This window comes from Macrosteles quadrilineatus, unplaced genomic scaffold, assembly GCF_028750875.1.
Source record: "Macrosteles quadrilineatus isolate MER2022 unplaced genomic scaffold, UCM_ALF_1.0 Scaffold_11__1_contigs__length_5352618, whole genome shotgun sequence".
NCBI lineage: Eukaryota > Metazoa > Arthropoda > Insecta > Hemiptera > Cicadellidae > Macrosteles > Macrosteles quadrilineatus.
In genome coordinates, this window is record NW_026542604.1 from 907841 (window position 1) to 928055 (window position 20215).

At 35.6% G+C, this 20215-nt stretch overlaps 1 protein-coding gene across 5 annotated transcripts in view; it reads right to left on the reverse strand.

Annotated features, from left to right (window-relative positions):
• LOC129004729 (titin-like) overlaps nt 1-20215 on the reverse strand; it is a 29921-nt gene that overhangs the window by 2357 nt on the left and 7349 nt on the right. For 3 of the 5 annotated variants that reach the window (XM_054433314.1, XM_054433312.1, XM_054433313.1), the window contains exons 2-3: nt 17999-18131; nt 2060-3977 (exon numbers count right to left, since the gene is read on the reverse strand). In XM_054433314.1, the coding sequence (XP_054289289.1) occupies nt 2060-3977; nt 17999-18131 (2051 nt within the window). Of the gene's footprint in view, nt 1-2059; nt 3978-6257; nt 6302-10316; nt 10565-17998; nt 18132-20215 lie in introns of those variants that run through there. The other 2 variants (XM_054433316.1, XM_054433315.1) reach the window with 2 other exon arrangements.

Here is a 20215-nt window from a genome sequence, read left to right on the forward strand (position 1 = left end):
TAAGGCGCACTATTATTATTAAAAAATCTTGGGTATCTATATCTGGGGAGCTGGGTAGTTGAGTAGTTGAGTATTTAATGTGCTCACCTAACAAACAAAAGGTTGATCCTGGGAAAAGTCAGAAGCAGTCGGTCTTAGAAAATATATTGATTGCTAGAGGAGCACTATAACCATTAATCTAAATAAATAAAAGTACAGGGAGGGTAAAATATTTATTAGACAAGTTGAGCTAAATAAAAAAATATTTATGATGTAAATAGTAAACACATTTTGATGGTTCAAATAAAAAATTTTAATACACCTTTATAAATACATTGCAATCCGAATCCACATAATGTTTTACGTTCCAACTTCCATATCGGTCGAGTTGTCGTATGATGGGATTGGAGGAGCATTTGAATGATTGTTTATAACTTCTTTCCATACTACGCTGCGGGTGTAAGTAGTATTTGTTGGTGGTAAGACAATTTTTAAGTCATTTCGGTTCTTAACCCAAGAGTAGGCTACGTAAAGCTACCATGCATGAAAACCCCGGTGAGCAGGATCAAACCTACAAATTTCAACATGTTTAGCCTCTGGATCACGTAATTTACTAATAAAAAGGTTAAATACCTGTAGTACTGTCTGTGATCCTGGAATTTAGGTCAGCGACCCAGGTTTCGAACCTAAAGGTTCATTTTCAAGCAGGTACCAGAGTTAAAAACACATAATCCTCTTCATAACTGTGGATCACAGACAGTACTACAGGTATTTAACCTTTTTATTACAAATTTCAGTGTTTGTCATTGGCTCTTGTGTATGGTCATAGCAAATGCTTGGCTTATGGAAAACTGATGGCGCTTCATTGTATTTCCAAGATGGGACTTGCTTGAATATAACGTGATTTGTGGAAAAATTTTCCAGAATGCTCTCCAGTGATTATTTTGGCCTTAATAATTATTTAGGGTTGCAGAGTTTCGTTACGATTAATCGATTTCTAATGCACATTCCTTCAGTAACGTCCAGGTTTTGCAATAGCATTATGATGGTGTACTCAGTGAGATTTAGTTCATGAGCAGTGGCTGTTCTGGACCTGGTCAAGGGGGGGCTATGGGGGTGTTCCACACCAGGAGTTGGGAGTTGGGTTTAAAAAATTTCCTATTTTTTAAGCGATTTGGCGACTTTTTAAAAGCAATTTTCAACATCTAAAATTGTGTCCAAAAATCTCGGTTATGTTTTCATGACAAAATGTATTTTTAAATTTATATTTCCAGGATCCAATGATGGGACCTTTAGCCCCTATAACCCTCCCTCCTTGAAACCACCACTGTTCATAAGGCTGCCAATCGTTAATATCGATGGACTTAAGGATTTTGGGTGTAAATTGTAGGGAGGGGTCTACTTAATTTTTAATTGAATCAAAACTTTCGTAAACTTTCTCATTGCCCGGTAGCGACGATTTTGATGGGCTTTTTAGTCTTTCATGAAATATTTAACCAAGATTTCGAAGATTTAGTTTATTGAATTTTAACAATCAGTAATGGCTTTAACACGTTCGCTGCGGGCCATCAAATGACAGGCGTAGCCTCAGTGCGGCGCAGCCCGCAGCGTCGAATAAACCCGATTGCCGGGTGATTGGCTCTCATATTTCTGTATGACGAATAGCAAATAACAAGCAGTGATGTCCTGTTTTATAACAAGAGTCGACTTAGTTCGCTAAACACTCACAGATAGCAGCACTGCTTGGAACGTAGGCGGTCCCATCGTATTGCCAATTGGAGGGAGAAAGACGGGGACAACAAGTTGATTTTTAAGTTTGCCAGATGGGGATTTTATGGGGAAATTTTACTACCAACCTACAACACAACAAAAAGCAAGTCACCCACTACACGCTAACGTGGAATAGGTCTGCCTTCGACCGACGCTAGAGCAAAAACGATGATATACGAAAGGCATTGCCGAGCGTTTTCGATCGGTTACGGCAGCACCTGAACAGTGCTCGGCCCGTATCCGATCGGATACGCCCGCAGTGAACGTGTTAAAATGGATATAAAAGTGTATTGAAAGTTTTGCTACTTACATTATCTAGCACCATGTCATCAGCCTGGGCGTCTTCGTCCATCCATTGCTCCCTCTGGAACTGCCGCAAAGATTCTTTGTCCTGACTGGAGTCTCGAGTGCTCTTCCTTCTCTTTGGAGGTAGAGGAGGTTGAGGCTCTTCTACCCAAGGTTTATCTAGAGCTTCTGAGGACTCGTCGATGTACCGAGTAGGTGACATTTCCTTTGTAGTATCTGTCACATGTAGACTTGGAATTGACGGAGGTCTAATATCTTGCACATTTTCCTTCTCATCTTCATCATAGTCTACTGGAATTGATTGTTTACTCTGAGAACTTTGTTTACGTACCCGAGTAGGTCTGTTGGGTGGAAAGGTGTTAAACTGACTGTCAATTTCCTGTTTCGGCTCTTCAGATTTGCTCCTGGTTGAACGTTTCTTCAGCGACCTGGTGCGTTCTGGTCTCACTGGTTCTTCTTCTTCGATTTCCTCATCTCCAGTGTATTCAATATCTCGTTCGGGTGTCATCCGCATTTGTTCTGATGACTGATTTCTCATGGCTTCCATTGACATGCGTACAGGCTCACCGGTAGGCCTTGGTTTACTATCATAACCTTCATTGTCGTCATCATATTCTTCCCTGCCTAGACTTGCGAGGGCATTTTTGGGTGATCGGAAGGCATCTCGGATTTCAAGAGAAAGGTACCTACTGACATCTACATCTTCTCTACTCAAACCTTTTTCCCGAAGAAAAAATTCATCTGAATCAATTTCTTCAATGACTCCAGCTCTGTGTCTTTCTGATGAACTTCCTGATGATTGTTGTTCCCTGTCTGAGCCTGGAATGCTGATTGAACTCTCTGCCTTTTGTTTGCTTTCATTATCAAAAGTCACTGCTGCTTTGAAGTCTGGATCTCGGAAAGCTGCACTATCATCCTCTGCATCATCCTCAAAAGACGGTTTTTTCAGATCTGACTGATTGTCCGCATCGGCAAACTTGATGTCCCTGAACCGCTGTGTCCATCGTTGGTTGAAAGGCCCTGTTCTACTGCCGGGGGTGGAGGGAGGTGTACTCTGTGTCTCCATTCGAGGGGGAGGAGTTAATGCTCGTCGACCTTGAGCAGCTTTCTTTTTTTTACTAAAAATTCTTGGGTAGGTTCTGAAATTAATGGAATCAAATATATTTTTCTTAGACCCTACCGTCGATTGATTTGATGGAATTTGTGCTTTATCTCTCAAGGGTCGTCTCAAACTACTAGTTTTTGTTTTCCCAAAATTAAAATTTGGCATTTTCAAATCAGGACGTTTAATGTTGAATTTTGGTCTTTCTGGGAAGTTAAATTTTGGTCTTTCAAAATTCATCTTTGGCCTATCTGGAAGGTTAAACTTTGGTCTTTCGGGGAAGTTAATTTTAGGCCTGGAAATGTTGCGAATTCTCGTTCTCAGTCTTCCAGCTTGGGAGGAGATCCTCTGTTGAAATCCCCTGGCATTGAATCCTCTTCTCGCTTCTCTTTTGAGAGGCAGCTCGTCCAGGCCAGATGAGTCCATCTGACTTGTGTTGAACTCTCCGTCTGTTCTGGATATCGTTGTAGCAGGAGTCGCTGCAAAGTTACGAGCTTCCTCGTGGTCTTGCACATCTTCCATTGTTATTCCTTGCATTTTATTGGTTTCTTCTTCCTCTTCATCATCGTACCTTAAACTTTCTATCTCTGCTTTGTCAATTGGAATAACCATGTCCCTATCAAGGGGAATTCGTAAATATTTGTGGTGACGATCTTCGAATATCGATCTGAAGTCGACTCTTTCCGGTTCACTTTCCTTCTCCTCCCCCTCCTGATCCGTCACTTTCAGGAGGGGTGGAGAAGGAGGGGATGTAGGAGGAGGGGATGTAGGAGGAGGATGGCTCGTCGCTGGTGGGTTGATTGGCTCGTATTCATGATCCCTGAAAAATTGTACAAAAATTAGTAACATAAAAATCTTATTTGCTATACTTTTTAATACTTTTTTCTACTCTAATTTAAAAATGGTCAAAGCCAAACAGCAGACTAAGTCATACAAATCCATATCATTCCTAACTGAAAAGATTTTCTTTCATTCTATGGTATCCACTTTTGTGGTGTAAGGCGGGATAAACTTGAATGAATTAAATGAGCATGATCGGACCATGGGAACGGGGTTTTACGGAGGAGGGGGGGGGGGGGGGTATGGGGTAAAATTGGTTTTCTCATTTTCGACCCTCAAGACATAAAATGTTTCCAACTTCTCTGTAGACCATTTTTAAGTGCATAGAGAACCAAAAATTTAGTATATCAAATTGTTTTTGTACAATTATTGGTTATGGAGAAAATTTAAAAAGTTTAAAATTTAAAGTGTCCATGTTATTCTTATGGAGAATATTGTGAAATATTGTATGCAGTTTGCTTGCTATGGATATATTTGGATTAGTCTTGGCAAATTTATTTACTTAATACTAAGCTATTAATAATAAAAAAAAAAAAAAAAACACTTTATTACCCTCCCTTAGCAGCAAACATAGGTACATGTTAAACCAAATGTTATTTAAATCCAATCAGGCAAATGGAAAATCGCTTAGTCTGCAGGTTTGCTGCGGCGGGGATGTTTTTATTTTCTCTAGACATAATAATTTTCCTGAATGACTCTTTTATATATTTCAGACCAAGTAGGTAGAGAATTTTACATCAAATCATTTGAACTCAGTTTTAACTTGTTATCAGAACCCTCCATACATCCAGAACTCTACAGAGAGCTGTGTCTAGTATTTTTAGCTGTTGCGGCATCTCTTGGCACTTACTGCAGGGTCCAGACTCGTCCGTGGTCTCGTATTTCTCTTGGTTCTCAACTTTGGTTTCAAAAATGCGTAAAGCTAATTGAATTTTTGAAATCCCAAATTTTTTATTGGGAAAACACATTTTAGTTATGTACAACTGTGTCAAATATTTTGCTCGGTATTGAATCATCTGTAAGTTGTCCTATCGTCTGATTTATCTGGGAGGAGAAAATGCAGTTTAAAGGGCTTTTCCTTATTTCATGTAATAGCTTCAATGTAATTTTGACTGACCTGTTCATAATTTTAATTTTTTATCTAATATTATTTTAATAATAAATATCATTTATAGAAGTATAATGAATACTTAAGTTTTCGTACATATATAAATGTTAGCTAAACATGTCCCCAAATTTGCCCTCCTACTCATACACTTTTTAAAAGGTTTGAAAATGAAATGATTAATTAGCTTTTGCCAAAACAGGACAATTTTAAAAATGATCTTTGATTGGTAAGTTGGTGGCTCAGTCAATAGTTCAATGGACTTAAGATCCATGACAGCGTCAGCAATGAGGTTGATTCTGATGTTGGTACATGTCACTTTATGAGTACAGTTCAACTCTAGTATTGTACGGCTCACCCCTTGTTTTGCTGGATACATTCCTTGCACAGGCCAGGCCTAAGACTAAGGCCATAATGTAGACGGGTAAATGTAAAGTTAAAATAGGCTGCCAATATCTTTTTTTTATTAAATAAATTATCTTAACTTGTAAAACCAAAACTTATTAGATTATTTCCTGGTAAAATAAAATCTCTAAAGTGAGTACATCGCAGTGATGATAATGAAAACAATTAATTGAGCGGAGCGAAGCTCATATACTACACTCCTGCTTTTGTTTTACAAATACTCCTCCTGAACTGCTGAAGCGATCTGCACGAAATTTAGCTACACCATAGTAACCAACTATGGGAAGGTATAAATCTGAAATGGTAAAAATCAGACCACAGGGCTTTTTCCTACGTGAATTTAAAGTTTGTGCAACATATGTTAGTGAACGAATCATCTAAATAAACAGCCCATTCATTACAAATACCGTAAAGATAAAAAGGGAAGAACAATCTGATTCATATCATTGATCATAATTTTCTACAAAATGAATAAGCAATAATTAATTATGTTCACCAGAATAGGCTTAATAACCTTTGACTTTAAATAATTTGAATATCCATTCCATTTATGTGAACCAAATATAGGCCTACAATTGAGTTTGGATACTGCAAGTAGACTTTCCATTTATGTGAACTAGACGTACCATTCAATAATGCAGACTTGGAATAGGTACTGCAATTAGGAATTCCATAAAAAAATGTGACTCAAAGATACCAGTGAGTTTGGATACTGCAAGTAGACATTCCATTGACACGAACCAAACATACCATTGACTTTGGATACTGCAAATAGGCATTCCACTATGTATGTGAATCAAATGAACTATTGCTTTGGATCCTGCAAGTACACAATTCCTTTACGTGAATCTGATGTATCATTGACTTTGAATACTGCAAATAGACATTCCATTATTATTTGGTTCATTGTGAACCAAATATATAATTGACATTGGAAACTGCAAGTATTTTCAATCTCATTTATGAGAAACAGATGCAGCAAGGACTTTACAAAAGTATTGGATTAATATGCTAGCTCCACTCAATATTGCAAGCAGAAAACTGTATCATTGTACACCTAGTAAAATATTAAAATAATGTTTTTACAAAATCTACTGTGATAAGTAAAAACAAATTCATTGTTCTTATTTATGTTCTTTTTACTAGTTTTTATAACATTTACCAAATCAATATTTGTCAATAAATAATCTGTCATGTGTTATTGGTGGGACAAAAACTTAACTGATGACTGATTTGTTTACTCCTCATGTCAAAACCTCAGCCAAAGATGTTGTTGGCACTAATCAGTATATGGATAAACAATCATACTTGGTCACTGAATCACTTAGAGTATGACAGTAAGTCATACTGCCATCATAAAAGATGTTTTCTACAAAAGGAATCGTGCTCCGTTCTACTCTCATCCTCCACTCATAGGGTTAAAACTTGTGCAGTTGCATTCCCATATCATTTTTGCATTTCATGTCAAATTTTGGATTTTACGATGTAAATAAAATTATATTTCAGGGGAAACCATTCAGCTCTACATAAAACATGTCTTATAATTTTAAGTTTAAAAAACTTTTCCACTTCAAGCAATAAACATTTACAGCCATGGTCTTTAATTTAAAAAAATGAACACTCCCTTAGTATAATTTTCAAAGAGTGGTTTTAATCCCTGGATTACAGTATACTTAAAATGGTTTACAATACTTGAATAAAGTAGTCAGTGCTTGGTATTGTAAACCATTCAAAGTATTTCCTTAGTTAATCAGCTAGAAGTGTGTGTCAACAGTAGCTGCTTTTGAAAAGAAAAAAAAAAACAAAAAGTAAAACAGTTAATTAAGAAAACTAGAGATTTAAAAGACCAGAGAAAAGTATGTCAAAACCTGACCTTCATGGTCTTATAAAATGTAATTTTATCTTTGTATTGTGTCATTTTTTGTTTGTTTATCTTGTATCTTGGAACAATAAAATTGCAGAATATATCTCTTGACATTTTGCGGTAAAATGTAAAGAAATCCATTAAACGTTTTGGGGGAAATCTGGTTGTCAGAAAAACAGATTAATAAAAAATACTGAAAAGGTCTGTGTGGGGTAATAAAATTACTTAAAATGATATTACTCATCCAAGCAATCTTCAACAGGCATGATATGCTATTCTAAAACTAGTCTACAAAAAAAAACCCAGAAGTTCATTTTTTTGTAACTGAAATTCAGGGATTACTCCTCAGATTCAAGCTAACATTTCTCCCTAACAATCCTAATTGCTCCCTTGGGTGTTGATATTATAATAATTCATGGGACATAGGAATGCTAGTTTACTAAAAGTTGCCCCTTCAATTTGGCTTGGTTAAAAAGTAGGATTATTTGATAAAAACCAGGTATTTACAGCAGAACACTCCATCAACATTAACATTAACAGCTGTGTCTAAGGAATATGTCGGCCTTAGTCACTAACAAGACTACAAGATCGTGCCACTCATTCTACACTCATCCTTCACTCATATTTGGGTTAAAATACGCACATAGTGGCGTCCCCATCTTAAATAATTGATAATCTATATATTAATTTGAAACTGTTTTTCTTTGTGACAGCTATTTTGAGAGAACGGCTGGGCGTAGAAACTCGGTAGAGGTGTCTAAAGAAAGGTCCTGGTCTGTAGATGAGCCATCAAAAGAGAAACATGGAGAATTCCCTCGGGGCTCTGCCCCAGTGGCCTTTAAATTCCCATCCCATTCCCATGTTATTCTTATGGAGGAAAACGAGGTTTTTGTCACAGCTAATTTGAGAGAACGGCTGGCCGTAGAAACTTGGTAGGGGTGTCTTAAGAAAGGTATTGGTCTGTAGGTGAGCCCTCAAAAGAGAAACAAGGTAAATTTCCTTGGGGCTCTTCCCCAGAGGCCTTTAAAGTTCACTCTGCAATTTTGTTTATATTTCGACCATATGGATAATTTTACACTACTTTTAATGAACCAGCTGTTAATATTAAAATTGTATTCAAAGGTCTACTTAAAATGTCAAAATTAAATGTTTACATTATTATTTATCATTTTAAATGGATTCTCCACTGTATGGCAAGTTTTTTATAGTTTCAACAAAATGATGAATTTATGATACGTTTGAAATGTTTTGTTCAAAAATCTATGCTTTATTGCTCTTAGAAAATTTTAAATTATGAAATAAGGGTGACATATCATTTTCAAAGGAACATATAATTATTCCTTATCGGGTTAGCTTATATATATATTTTAAGGTTGGCACTTGCCTTTTTTTCCTACTTTCAATCACCACCTGAGATTCATTTATTGGTATAAAAGTTTTTGATAATCGGGTTGAAAATTGTGTAATATATGAGTACGTTGAGGATACTGTTAATACTGTTCAATGAAATGGCGACCATACATAGTAGGTATTTTAAAGGATGAGAGCTGTGTTCAAGTTTTGGAATAGACTAACTACGGACTATGTTTCATCTATGGTTTTGGTAAAGTAGGTGAACTAATGTAAATTCAGGTATTTAAAAAAAATGTGTACACAGTTTTTACTTTGATGTACACATGTAGCTAGGTCGAACAACACATCTAAACCTCACTACATACAAAACATTCGGAAACACAACAGTGTCATCACATCTCATCGCATTTGCATAATTTGTTACCAAGGCTGGACTAGGTTATGGATTTGGTTCCGCAAATGTTCAAGATTTGTGATAAAATTTCCTACGATTATGGTTCATTCCGATCCACAAAAAATATGCACAGCTTTATGTGATCTAGGCCTATATGGCCAAGGCAAAACTACCCCATAAGTTAATGAATTATCAAGTAAGAACAGGATGATTAAATACATGGGACGATGTGGCAAGAGAAGGAATTAAAATTGCTGAGATCGAAGTAAGAATGTTACTGCTTTCTGGAGAATCAGATATTTTTATCAAACAAAAAAAAACTGATTTAATATGCTGATAGAATTCTGTATTTTTATGACCAAAGATGAAGATTACTTATAAATCCGGATACAATCTGAATAATTTTCCTAAAGCTGATTGAATTAGTGGTTAGTAATAAATATTTACTCTTTCCGTAACATGATAAACTAATTAAAAAACCCAACAAACAAGCACTCCATTGTATTCTCCACATACATCAGGAGTATATGAACATATATGTCAGGAATATATGAACTTATTCTCCCATATAGTGAAAGTGGCTTTGGTATGAAACAAACTCATGAACAAACAATTAGAAGACTCCTAAAAAACCTTTTGGGCAACCTAAAGCCGATAAAAAGAAAGGTAGGAAATATTGTGTTAAACGAATTCATCAATCACGTTTTTTAGGGAACACAATCGTCATACTTATTATTGCTTATCCTCCCTTCATTTAACTAAGATTTTAATGACTTCACTCTATCCATCGCAGTTAACTGAATTTACATAAAACCTCAAGATTAACCGTCGATTTCGACGGGGTTCCACTAGTTGATAATTGAATCAGAGACTTGATTTAGACTTAATTCACTTTTATTCACAATATAGCTAAGCTCTAACATGGGAAGGTTTTGTCTACTTCTATCAGAAGTTTAATGTACAATGTTGTTTGAGTATTTTGACCGTTTTTAAATACTGATTGTATTATAAACTTAAAACAACAAATCTATTTCCACGCACAGTTGTATGTTTACTAGACTAATCTTTCCAAAGTTTTTGATTGTGTTGCAATGAGACAGGAGACGTAGGTAAAAGTTTATACAAATTTATTTATTTTAAATAACTTGCATGGTAAAAATCCTCATAAAAATCTTACTTTAGATCAATGTTTACTCACATTTTGTTGCTTAAAGCTCACTTCCCAGCACGTCACTTAAAATCTTAAATAATGACTTTTTCATTACTGTCAATGATTGACATTAATTAGCACAAACGAGGGTAATTTGAAGAGATGTAGACGAGCTTCTAGATTCACTGTCGGTCAGAAACAGAAATAGTTCCCTCAGTCAGTGGTTCGTACGTGATCCTCGGCTATTTCAGTCTTCAACTTCAACTGAGTGCTAACATTTTATTAATAACCGCCTAACCATTCCTGTATTGTCTTAAGCAAGTGAAGAGTCACTGGGAAAGGGTTATCTTAAATTAGGGACACATTATTTGTACTATTCAATACTAATGAGAGCTTTTGAGAATGCTGTTTTTGCTGGTTAAAACTTTTCTTCATAAATGCCATGCTACAAAGTTTTTAAATTTTAGAGTGTAAAAGTTTATAAAAGCCTTGACTAAAACACACTACGGTAAATGGACATTCAATTCCCCATGTTAAAGTTATGTACAGTTTTATTAAAAAAAAACCTAACAAATGTTTTATTGAGTGGCCAACAGAATTTCCTGCTGCAAAATAATTTCTTTCTTCCCACCAATCTTTTAACACCTTATTATAAACATTAGCCCTGACAACTAGTGCAAAATATAGCATATTTTATGTCCTTTTTTCAGGTTCTCTTTTAGTTTGGAATACAAAACAACTAAGTTTGGAGTAAAAACTGTGCACCAAAGTAATGCTTTCTGTACTATAATCTCTGCAAGGAAGCCCACTTTGTCGCTAGACTGTAGGAATAAATGATTTGCTATAGATTTTAGGTTTTGTTTTTGTTTTCAACGACTGTCAAGTAATAACTGAACAAGATGTTTACTTATGTCATTCAGTATGTAATTGCAATTTTAATTTTTGAAAAGTTGTTACATGTTTAAGCTAGTGATTGCTCACTAAGACTAATTATATCATTGTCAGGGAAATACACTGTGTGTGAGTGTAGGTGAGAAGCTACACAGGTACACTACTGGCAGGTAATCTGCTCTGTAACCTCCATGTCTACTCGTGCAAATGTGGCTTATGGACCAGCTGCCAATTTTTACTTTTTCCCCCTATACATAATAATGGAGAAGTATTGTTTTTGTAAAAAATTTCAAGTTTGGGTTTTGGGTGATATCGAACCCAAAGAAGTGGTTTTCAATGTCATATCTCTATCTGTCTTTGTGTGTCTACAGAGATACAGGCTACCAGCTGTATTTTGTTGAACATTTTATTTTTAATGCAGATTTCCCCATAAAACCATACAAAATAAAATATAAATCAAATGACCTTGATTAAAATTCTGTATATTACAGTACTTTTGATTCCAAACAAAATGTCACCACCCCCAGTGCTATTCAAAGTCCCTAAGTTTTGTGATTTTTGAGAATAACCCTCTCGTTTACCCACTAGGCTACACGTTTAGTTTTAATGCCAAGCTAATGGGAGAAAGATTATGTCAGTTTGCTGATATTGTTTGATGATTAAATCCATATTATAAAATTGAGGTGGTGTCTGTCTGGGCTGACTAAAATACTAAACCAATATAGCCAAAATTAACCACAAAGATGGTCCATATATCTAGGACCGTCATAGACCTATTTATTTCCTTGGGTTCCCGTGGATGTCCAAAGTTTTGAGGTGAGGTTTGCAAAAGTAAAATATATAAAATAGGCAAGCACTAACTCCAAACACAAGAATGGTGCAACTCCCATTGCTTTAAAAATTATGGTTTAAAAGTCATTAATAATTATGTAAAACCAAAATATAATTGCAAATCTTTCCATAATAACAACAACAAAAATTGGATTGAATGAGCTCGACACATTTTGACTAAAATTTAGTATGTCTATTTTACTGTAAACAAATGTGTACAACCCCAATTGCTCTAAAAATGAATGTTCAAAAGTATTGCAACTTTTGTGATTTTCGCCATAAAACTGCATAGTAGTTACTCAACCGCTACCAACAAGTTGTCCACAATCTAAGGGGAGAAAGTATGTGCCAGATTGCTAATACATTTATTTTATTCAAATAGGAAATAAGGGTATACAGAGTCGTTAAATGTGTCATTCATAGAGTTTGCTCGCTATAGATAAAATCTGTATTCCCTCTATAATTTGACTTATGTATTTTCTCTGAGATCTTGGTACCACAATATAGTAAGGCATGTTATGAAAGATTTTATAGTTTACAAGTTTTTAGTGAAAAAGTTGTGTACAATAAAAACAGTACTCATCGTCAGCAGCACATTCTATCAATCAAAGGTCCAATTCAAATAAGTACTTTTTTATTCTGAAACTTGCGACAAGCAATGACACGCATCCCATCCAGAGTGAAAGATATATATATATATATATATATATACTAGCTGTGTACCCGTTCTACGCACGGGGATCTTATAATATTCAGTTGAAACCTTCTTATATAACGAACAGCAGTTGGTTTGCATATTTTAAGATATGCTGGCCAAACTATTATACATAGCTTCATTTTATGTTGTTTTTTGTTGTTCCGGATCGGTATGACAATCAATAAAAGGTTAAATTACCTCTGTGTCTGCCGGTCGATCCTATAACGGTAGGCTTACTTTTATTTTTACTATCTGATCTCGTTTGCATGGCTCAATCACGTCCTGGTTGAAGTTCGTTCGCTACGCTCACTCACCTGTATGTTGGAGCTCGTTCGCTGCGCTCACTTTCCTTCAGGTTAGCTCGTTCGCTACGCTCACTTGCCTTCAGGTTAGCTCGTTCGCTACGCTCACTCGCCTCCAGGTTGCAAATTAGCTGTTGTCATAAATGTAAAAGAAATAATAGTGCTAGTGCTGCACCCTGTTGGTAATCCTTGTAACTTTAATGCTATTGAACATCACAGAACAGAACCAACTTGTTTAATTGAAACAGCTGTTAAGATTCAATAATTTCATTTCTCATAAGGTTAACATGGGCTTCCAGAAATTCCACGTCAAAAATCGACAAAAACTTGATTTTCAAGGGTTTACTGTTAAATATCTAACTGTCTCATATTCGATGAAATACGTCTAAAACCATCTCATATATGTATAGTATTTGGAAAATAAGTTTCAGGCGGGACAGTGCTATAGTTATTGAGGAGTAGTTGTAATAAAGTGCGTATTTTAGCGTTACCAAGAGAATGACAGATAGACAGACAGACAGACAGACAGACAGACAGACAGAAATTGAGATAAGGTTTGATTCGGTTTCTCTGACCTATGAAATGTAAAAATAACCAAAAAGTTCATTATTCTAAGCAATGTACAGACAAAACTCTAATTTTATTTATATAGATATATATATATATATATATAAGAAAACAGAAGGTTCTATGTGTTTGTAAATTTGGTAATTATGAGTGTAAAAATGTATTGGCAGGTATTTTTCAAGTACTATTCAACAACTTGTCAATTCTTGACAGCGGAGTTGTAAAAGTCGCAGTGGTTTGCAAATGCAGTAGTGTACAACTAGGTGCGCCAAGGACGTACGTTAATTATGTACCTATTGTCCGTCTGTGTGTCCGCGCGTGTACGTGTGTGTCTGTGTGTGTGGTAGTGCCCGCCCTCCCGTCGCTGATAACACTACACCACAACTGATAACAACGTTGTAGACTAGCTCAATAGTAAAGATAACAAATAACCCGAAATGTGTCTGCATTCCCGCGACTTCACTCCAAACACCAGCTCTCTTTAGTAAAATCGACCAACGAAAATACAAGATATAATACCTTAATAGACAATCTACACATATTACAGTAGAAAATATGCTAATTCCTAGAAAAAGTAGTGTATTTTTATAGGTTTAAGTATGAAAAGTATATTTTCTGACTAAGAGTTTTTCGTAGCATGACAAACTAAATTAGTAGTTGCTGTTATCTTCATAAATTACCATTTTCATCAAAATGCCGTTCAACAATAAACAAATTTAAGGGAGTTTAATCTTCAGATTGGGTAGGCTACTTATAAGAACGATACCGGTATAAAATTATTATTCCAAACATATATTTTATTGCGTACTTCATAAAGGTTGTACTAATTGGTTCTATAGTCTAAAGTTGTACTACTCAAATATCAAATCAGGAATTATGGGAACTACTTCTTCCCTAAACAAAACAAACAGGTCCTACTAAATTAACGTAATCAATGGGGTTATGTTGCAATTCAAACAAAATGTATTTCCAAAATGGCTTCTTATGCTATTTTTGTAGGCTTACACAAGGTGGAGAAAGTATTATTGTGAGCTAACTGTATTTATCTACGAACTCAGTGCAATTTAACTCATATTTAAATGTTCCTGTTGTGTTTTTTTTTTTCATACAGTGAATAGGTTTTGTCATATTTTATCTTTGAAAGCTGTCTTCTTTAAAATGTAATTCAAGTTGAGTTTATGTAGACTACGTTGTCAAAGCTATCTGTAATAAACAAATAGTTGGTCTAACGCCAGATTTTAACTTGCTCGGGCTTGAACCATCGCCTGCATAACGTATTGTAATTGAAATGAAGCCAATTACTTGATTCTTACCAAAGTGACAACATAGTTAACAGTAACACTTTTATTTTCAACTTTTATTCATTCAAAAAATGTTCTTAAATTTAACTCCCATTTAAATGTCCCAAATTCCAGATAATGTGTCAGTTAATTGTGGTCATGGTGTAAGGGAGTTTCATATCACAGTAAACATCGTGTTTACTGCTCTTTCTCGGGGTTTTACAAACACGATTGTAGTCTTGAACCAGCACGCGCAGTATGATAATTGCAATCAGGTCAATCAACTCATGCAGTGCGGCGTGAGGCGTGACACAGCTGGTTCTATATTTAGCAAGCAGGTCAGAGTTCACCCCGTCACCGTGTCTACTACTCACCCCATGTTGCGGCTAGGGGGGCGAGTACCCACCAGGGCTTGTCTCTCCGGCAGCAGACTATCACTCTGGAAGTACTGACAGCCACAACGCACCTCTCTACTTGTGCTGGAGACACTCGAGTCACGTGACCCCTTACTGTCCTGACGTCGCCCTAGCTTCCTTCCCCGCGGCTCCATAGACCTCAGCCCATCATCCTCCGCCGTACCTCCGCCTGTGCCTGCGGTGTCTCCCCGGAGAGTGCCCCCCTCCCTGGCGCCCGCCGCCCCGGCCGTGTATAAATACATCGGTTACAGGTGCCAAACAATCGCACTGCCACACCACCACACGCTCGACGCTTTTGGAATACCGAGACTTAACGTGGCGTGTTTATGCGGGAAATTAAATTACGTTTTTGTTTGCATTATGTTTATTTTAGTACTTGTGATGTTTTTTGGGAAAAATAACAGGCCCTAGTTTTTGTTGTAGGTGTTTGATGTGAAATAAACTATGGCAAAACTCTATTGCATTTCTATATCTGAATTTGAAATTTGTAATTAGTTTCTAGCAAAACTTTTGTGATACCTATTTGATCTTATGAACAATCTTTCTACTATGTAAAGGTAAAGATTTTTTTGGGGACATAATTGATAATATTTTTAAATTCATGAATTTTAACACTTATGATGTATTTGATTGTTTATTGTTACTATTCAGGAACAGTCAAATAGTGATGTGACTATTTAAAGTGAATGTTAGAAAACATTAAAAGGCAATAATGAAGAAAATGACTAAATGCAGAATTAACTGTTCTCAATTTCAAACTGGCGATTTACCCCTGCAAATATAGCCAAGAAGCCTAGTTATATTTAGGTTTCCAGATCAAGGATAACGATTTACTTATTTCAAAGTTCCATCATTCATACCCTACTTCCAAGTTTTAAGGGATACAAATTTTTCTCATATGACTGAAATACTTAGAAATTAATTATAGACTAGTGTGCCTGTTGCTCGAATTCGAGCAATTGCGAAGCATTACAGGCGTTATTTTAAAAGGAATAACGGTCATAATTTCCGATCACTTTACAAAAGTCGACCGAAAGATTATGGAAATACTCACAATGTACACAACAGTACTTCATTTTGACAAATTCAGTAAATCACAATTTAAATATTAACAGCTGTTTCATTAAAAAGTAGTGTAAAATTATACACATGGTCATAATGTAAACAAATGTGCTGAGGGAACTTTAAAGGCCTCTGGGGCAGAGCCCCAAGGGAATTTACCTTGTTTCTCTTTTGATTGCTCATCCACAGACCAAGACCTTTCTTTAGAGACCCCTACCAAGTTTCTACGCCCAGCCGTTCTTTGGAATTAGCTGTGACAAAACCCCGTTTTCCCCCATAAGAATAACATGGGATGGGAATTTAAAGGCCACTGGGGCAGAGCCCCAAGGGAATTAACCACATTTCTCTTTTGATGGCTCATCTACAGACCAAGCCCTTTCTTTAGACACCTCTATCGAGTTTCTACGCCCAGCCGTTCTCTCAAATTAGCTGTCACAAAGAAAAACAGTTTCAAATTAATATATAGATGGAAGTTGACATACCATCCCATGTCTAAAGCTGTAGCCAGTTTTAGAGTAAATTAGTTGAATTTTTCCCACTGACAGTGTGTGTTCTGCAATAAATTGGTAGATAATGATTTTTTTGAAAAACAGGAACTTTACATCAAAGCAAAGCTTAAGGTAAAATAATGTATCTTTTATTGCTGTTTTATGTACCAGAAAAGTTTTATTTTTTATTAGTTATACAGGAAAAATTAGTGACTATATTTTATATTGTTTCGTTTATCCATCAACTTTTAACATAACAATAATCAATGTATCACAGTTAGTGTATTTTAATTTCAATAGCGTGTTGAATTGGTACTAGAAAAAAAAGTTTTAGATCTTTTTCGAGGTCAACACTCTAGAGTTGGACCAAGGCCCCACTAGAAAGGTTGGACAGACCTACAATCGACAAATGCCAAAATAATTATCTAAGCTAATCCCAAGATTATCCTTCAATTAATTGAGCTTTCTGTTTCCACTCATATTATTTTTCCTATTTTTTTCTAAATGTTTTATTCATTCAATCAAACAATTGTAGTTTATACTTACCTAATTGAAAATTATGAAATTGGGTCTGTTTACTCATAAAGGATTGATAATTATAGTCTACAATTTTGAAAGCCTTGGCTTTACACCTTTTGAACATAAGTGTACCTTAAGATAGCAAATTTAACATTGGCGAAATGGGCCGTTCCCGCTCCCCATAATTTCCTTTATAAACACCCTGTATCTTTAATAACGGAGTGTAGCACTGTTAAAGGGTCATTCATCTATTTTCTTTTAGGGAAAAACTTTGGATGCAGCTGGTCCATAACATGGTGGAAGGAAAATACATAGGTGTGATATTCCCGTTATATTCTGACGTCACTCGGATTGCAAACAAAAGATCACCTGATTGTAACTGTCAAATTAGTATATGTATTTGTTTTGATTTTGTTGTTATTGTTTTTTTATAAAAACACACACTATAAAATTGTTTTTTTATAAAAACACACACTATAAAACAATAACAACCAAATCAAAACAAATACATATACTAATTTGACAGTTACAATCAGGGGATCTTTTGTTTGCAATCCGAGTGACGTCAGAATATAACGGGAATAGCACACCTATGTATTTTCCTTCCACCATGGGTCCATAAAAAGATGTCTACTTCGGTATTTGATAGTCAATGGATGCATAATTCTTTATCGTACCTTTGTTCTTCAAACTCTTGTTCATCGTAGGGCCCCTTGAAGATGTGAGTCCAAGGGTAGACTCCAGCCTCCTTATCCCTTCTTACCTCTTCCCACAGGTATGTCTTGATCGGAACTGGTGGAGGCAGATGCTCTAGAGCAAAAATAAAATAACAACAGTTGCCTAATTAGTAATGTTAAAAGCGTTAACTATCGTAACAAAACAAATAAACGGGTAAATAATCCGACACATACTTTCTCCCTTTAGATTTTAAAACCCCCCTATCATGTGCAATTGGTTTGGAGTAACTAAAATATTTTATAGGAAAAATCACAAAAGCTTTTTTGCAATAACTTTTGAACTGTAATTTTTACAAAATTATGAGTTGTATTATTCTGTTTAAAGGTAAAAAGTACCATAACATACTAAGTTTTAATCAACATCGTTTGAGCCATTTTTGTAAGTACAACTTTTTTGTTATTTAATGGATTTTACGGGGAAATTACCAAAAAGATTATTAAAAAAAAACCTGGAGATACCATGGCAGTACCTACGTACGGAATGTCATTGAAATCGGACTACATGTGTAGTCTGTACACATCCACACACACACATACAGTGTTAAACAACCTAAGGGTGTGGAGAGTTAGAGGAAAGGGTTGATCATGAAAACAAATAATGCCTTTCCAAAACTTTGGTTTTGCCAGTTACCCAAGACTTACCCTCCTCACACCTCTGACAGTAACCTGTGCTCAGTTTCAGTACCAGGTAAATGGTCGAGTTCGAGTATAAGGAAGACCCAACGTATTCGAGGATGGTACAGCATTTTCACCCCATCTGCATATTTTTTGTCTTAGCATAATTTGAATGTACAGGCACCTACAAAGACATCACTTCGAAAACAACTTTTTTGGGTTCAGGGGAACCCAAAACTCAAAATCAGACGAAAACAATACTTTTTCATTGTTCTGGGGGAGAAAGTATAAAACAAGCTTGCCTGATTTGGGAAAGCAGATTTTTACAAGAGGGTAAGTATGGGTTACTTTCTGATCCCCTTATAGATAGTGTCTGGAGGAATTATTGTTTTTTGTCAAAACTTTTGAGCTTGAGTTTTAGATCCTCCTGAACCAAAAAAATGTGCTATTCGAAAAGTGTCTGTATGTGTTTGTGTGGAGAGCTATGCAGACCACATCATTCTGTGGTCTGATTTTTATGACAATTGTGAAATTAATAAATGTTATAGTCATTTTAACTCTAAACAAAATGGTAGGTACAACCCCCATTGCTGTAAAAAATGGTTCAAATTAAGATATTTCAACGTTGTGATTTCCCCCTTCAAAATTCATAGTTATAAGTTCATATTTAAGTAAACACACTCCCACTGCTTACCTTAACAAAATTTAAACACTCTCTATTGCATATTAGGAACATTTGTCCCTATCAGACTATTAGCTCATTATTGATGAAAGCATGATATTGACAAGATTATATTGTTGCCAAGTCATATTGGCCATTTATTTATAAAGTAAATCATCCTTTGTTTGATCCTTCACTTTGCTGGCAAAGTCATCACCAAAAGAAACACATTCCGGTGTGCTTTCTACTCCCAGAATAACTTTTCCTCTTTCGCTTAACTTTTTTGGTTTCATTGAAATTGAACCAATAGATTAAGAAGGCCAGGATACATCATTCCGCTACAACAAATCTATGGGAAAATGAACTATAGTCCTATGGGGAATCCCTAGAATGTCTCTAATTTTTTGTGAAGTATGGAGGACGATGAGATAATAAAATTATTGTTGAATATTTAGGTTTGCGTACACCCTGTTTCTTTCATTACCATTTCTTCCAGGACTATTCATTAAAAGCCCAATAACATTTTATGGCTTTCAAAGATATTAGATATAACACTTGATTTTCCAAATTGAATTTCTTACAGAATTGCTGGACTTGTTTAGGAATTGTTCTTCTTGAAAAAATGAGTAATCCATAAACTTAAAATTTGATACTTTACATTTTTCCGAATAAGAGGGGATAGTTTTCTTTATATCTTCACTTTTTCTTCATGAACTTCCTTTTGCTGATTTTTGTTTGTCTCGTGTTGAATTGTTGGGTCAATGAGACCGTAATCTCTCCCCTTATCTATAACAATAATCTCCCCTTATCTATAACAATAATCTCCCCTTATCTATAACAATAATGTCACCCTGCCTCACAGAGCCCTCTTCCTCTAATAG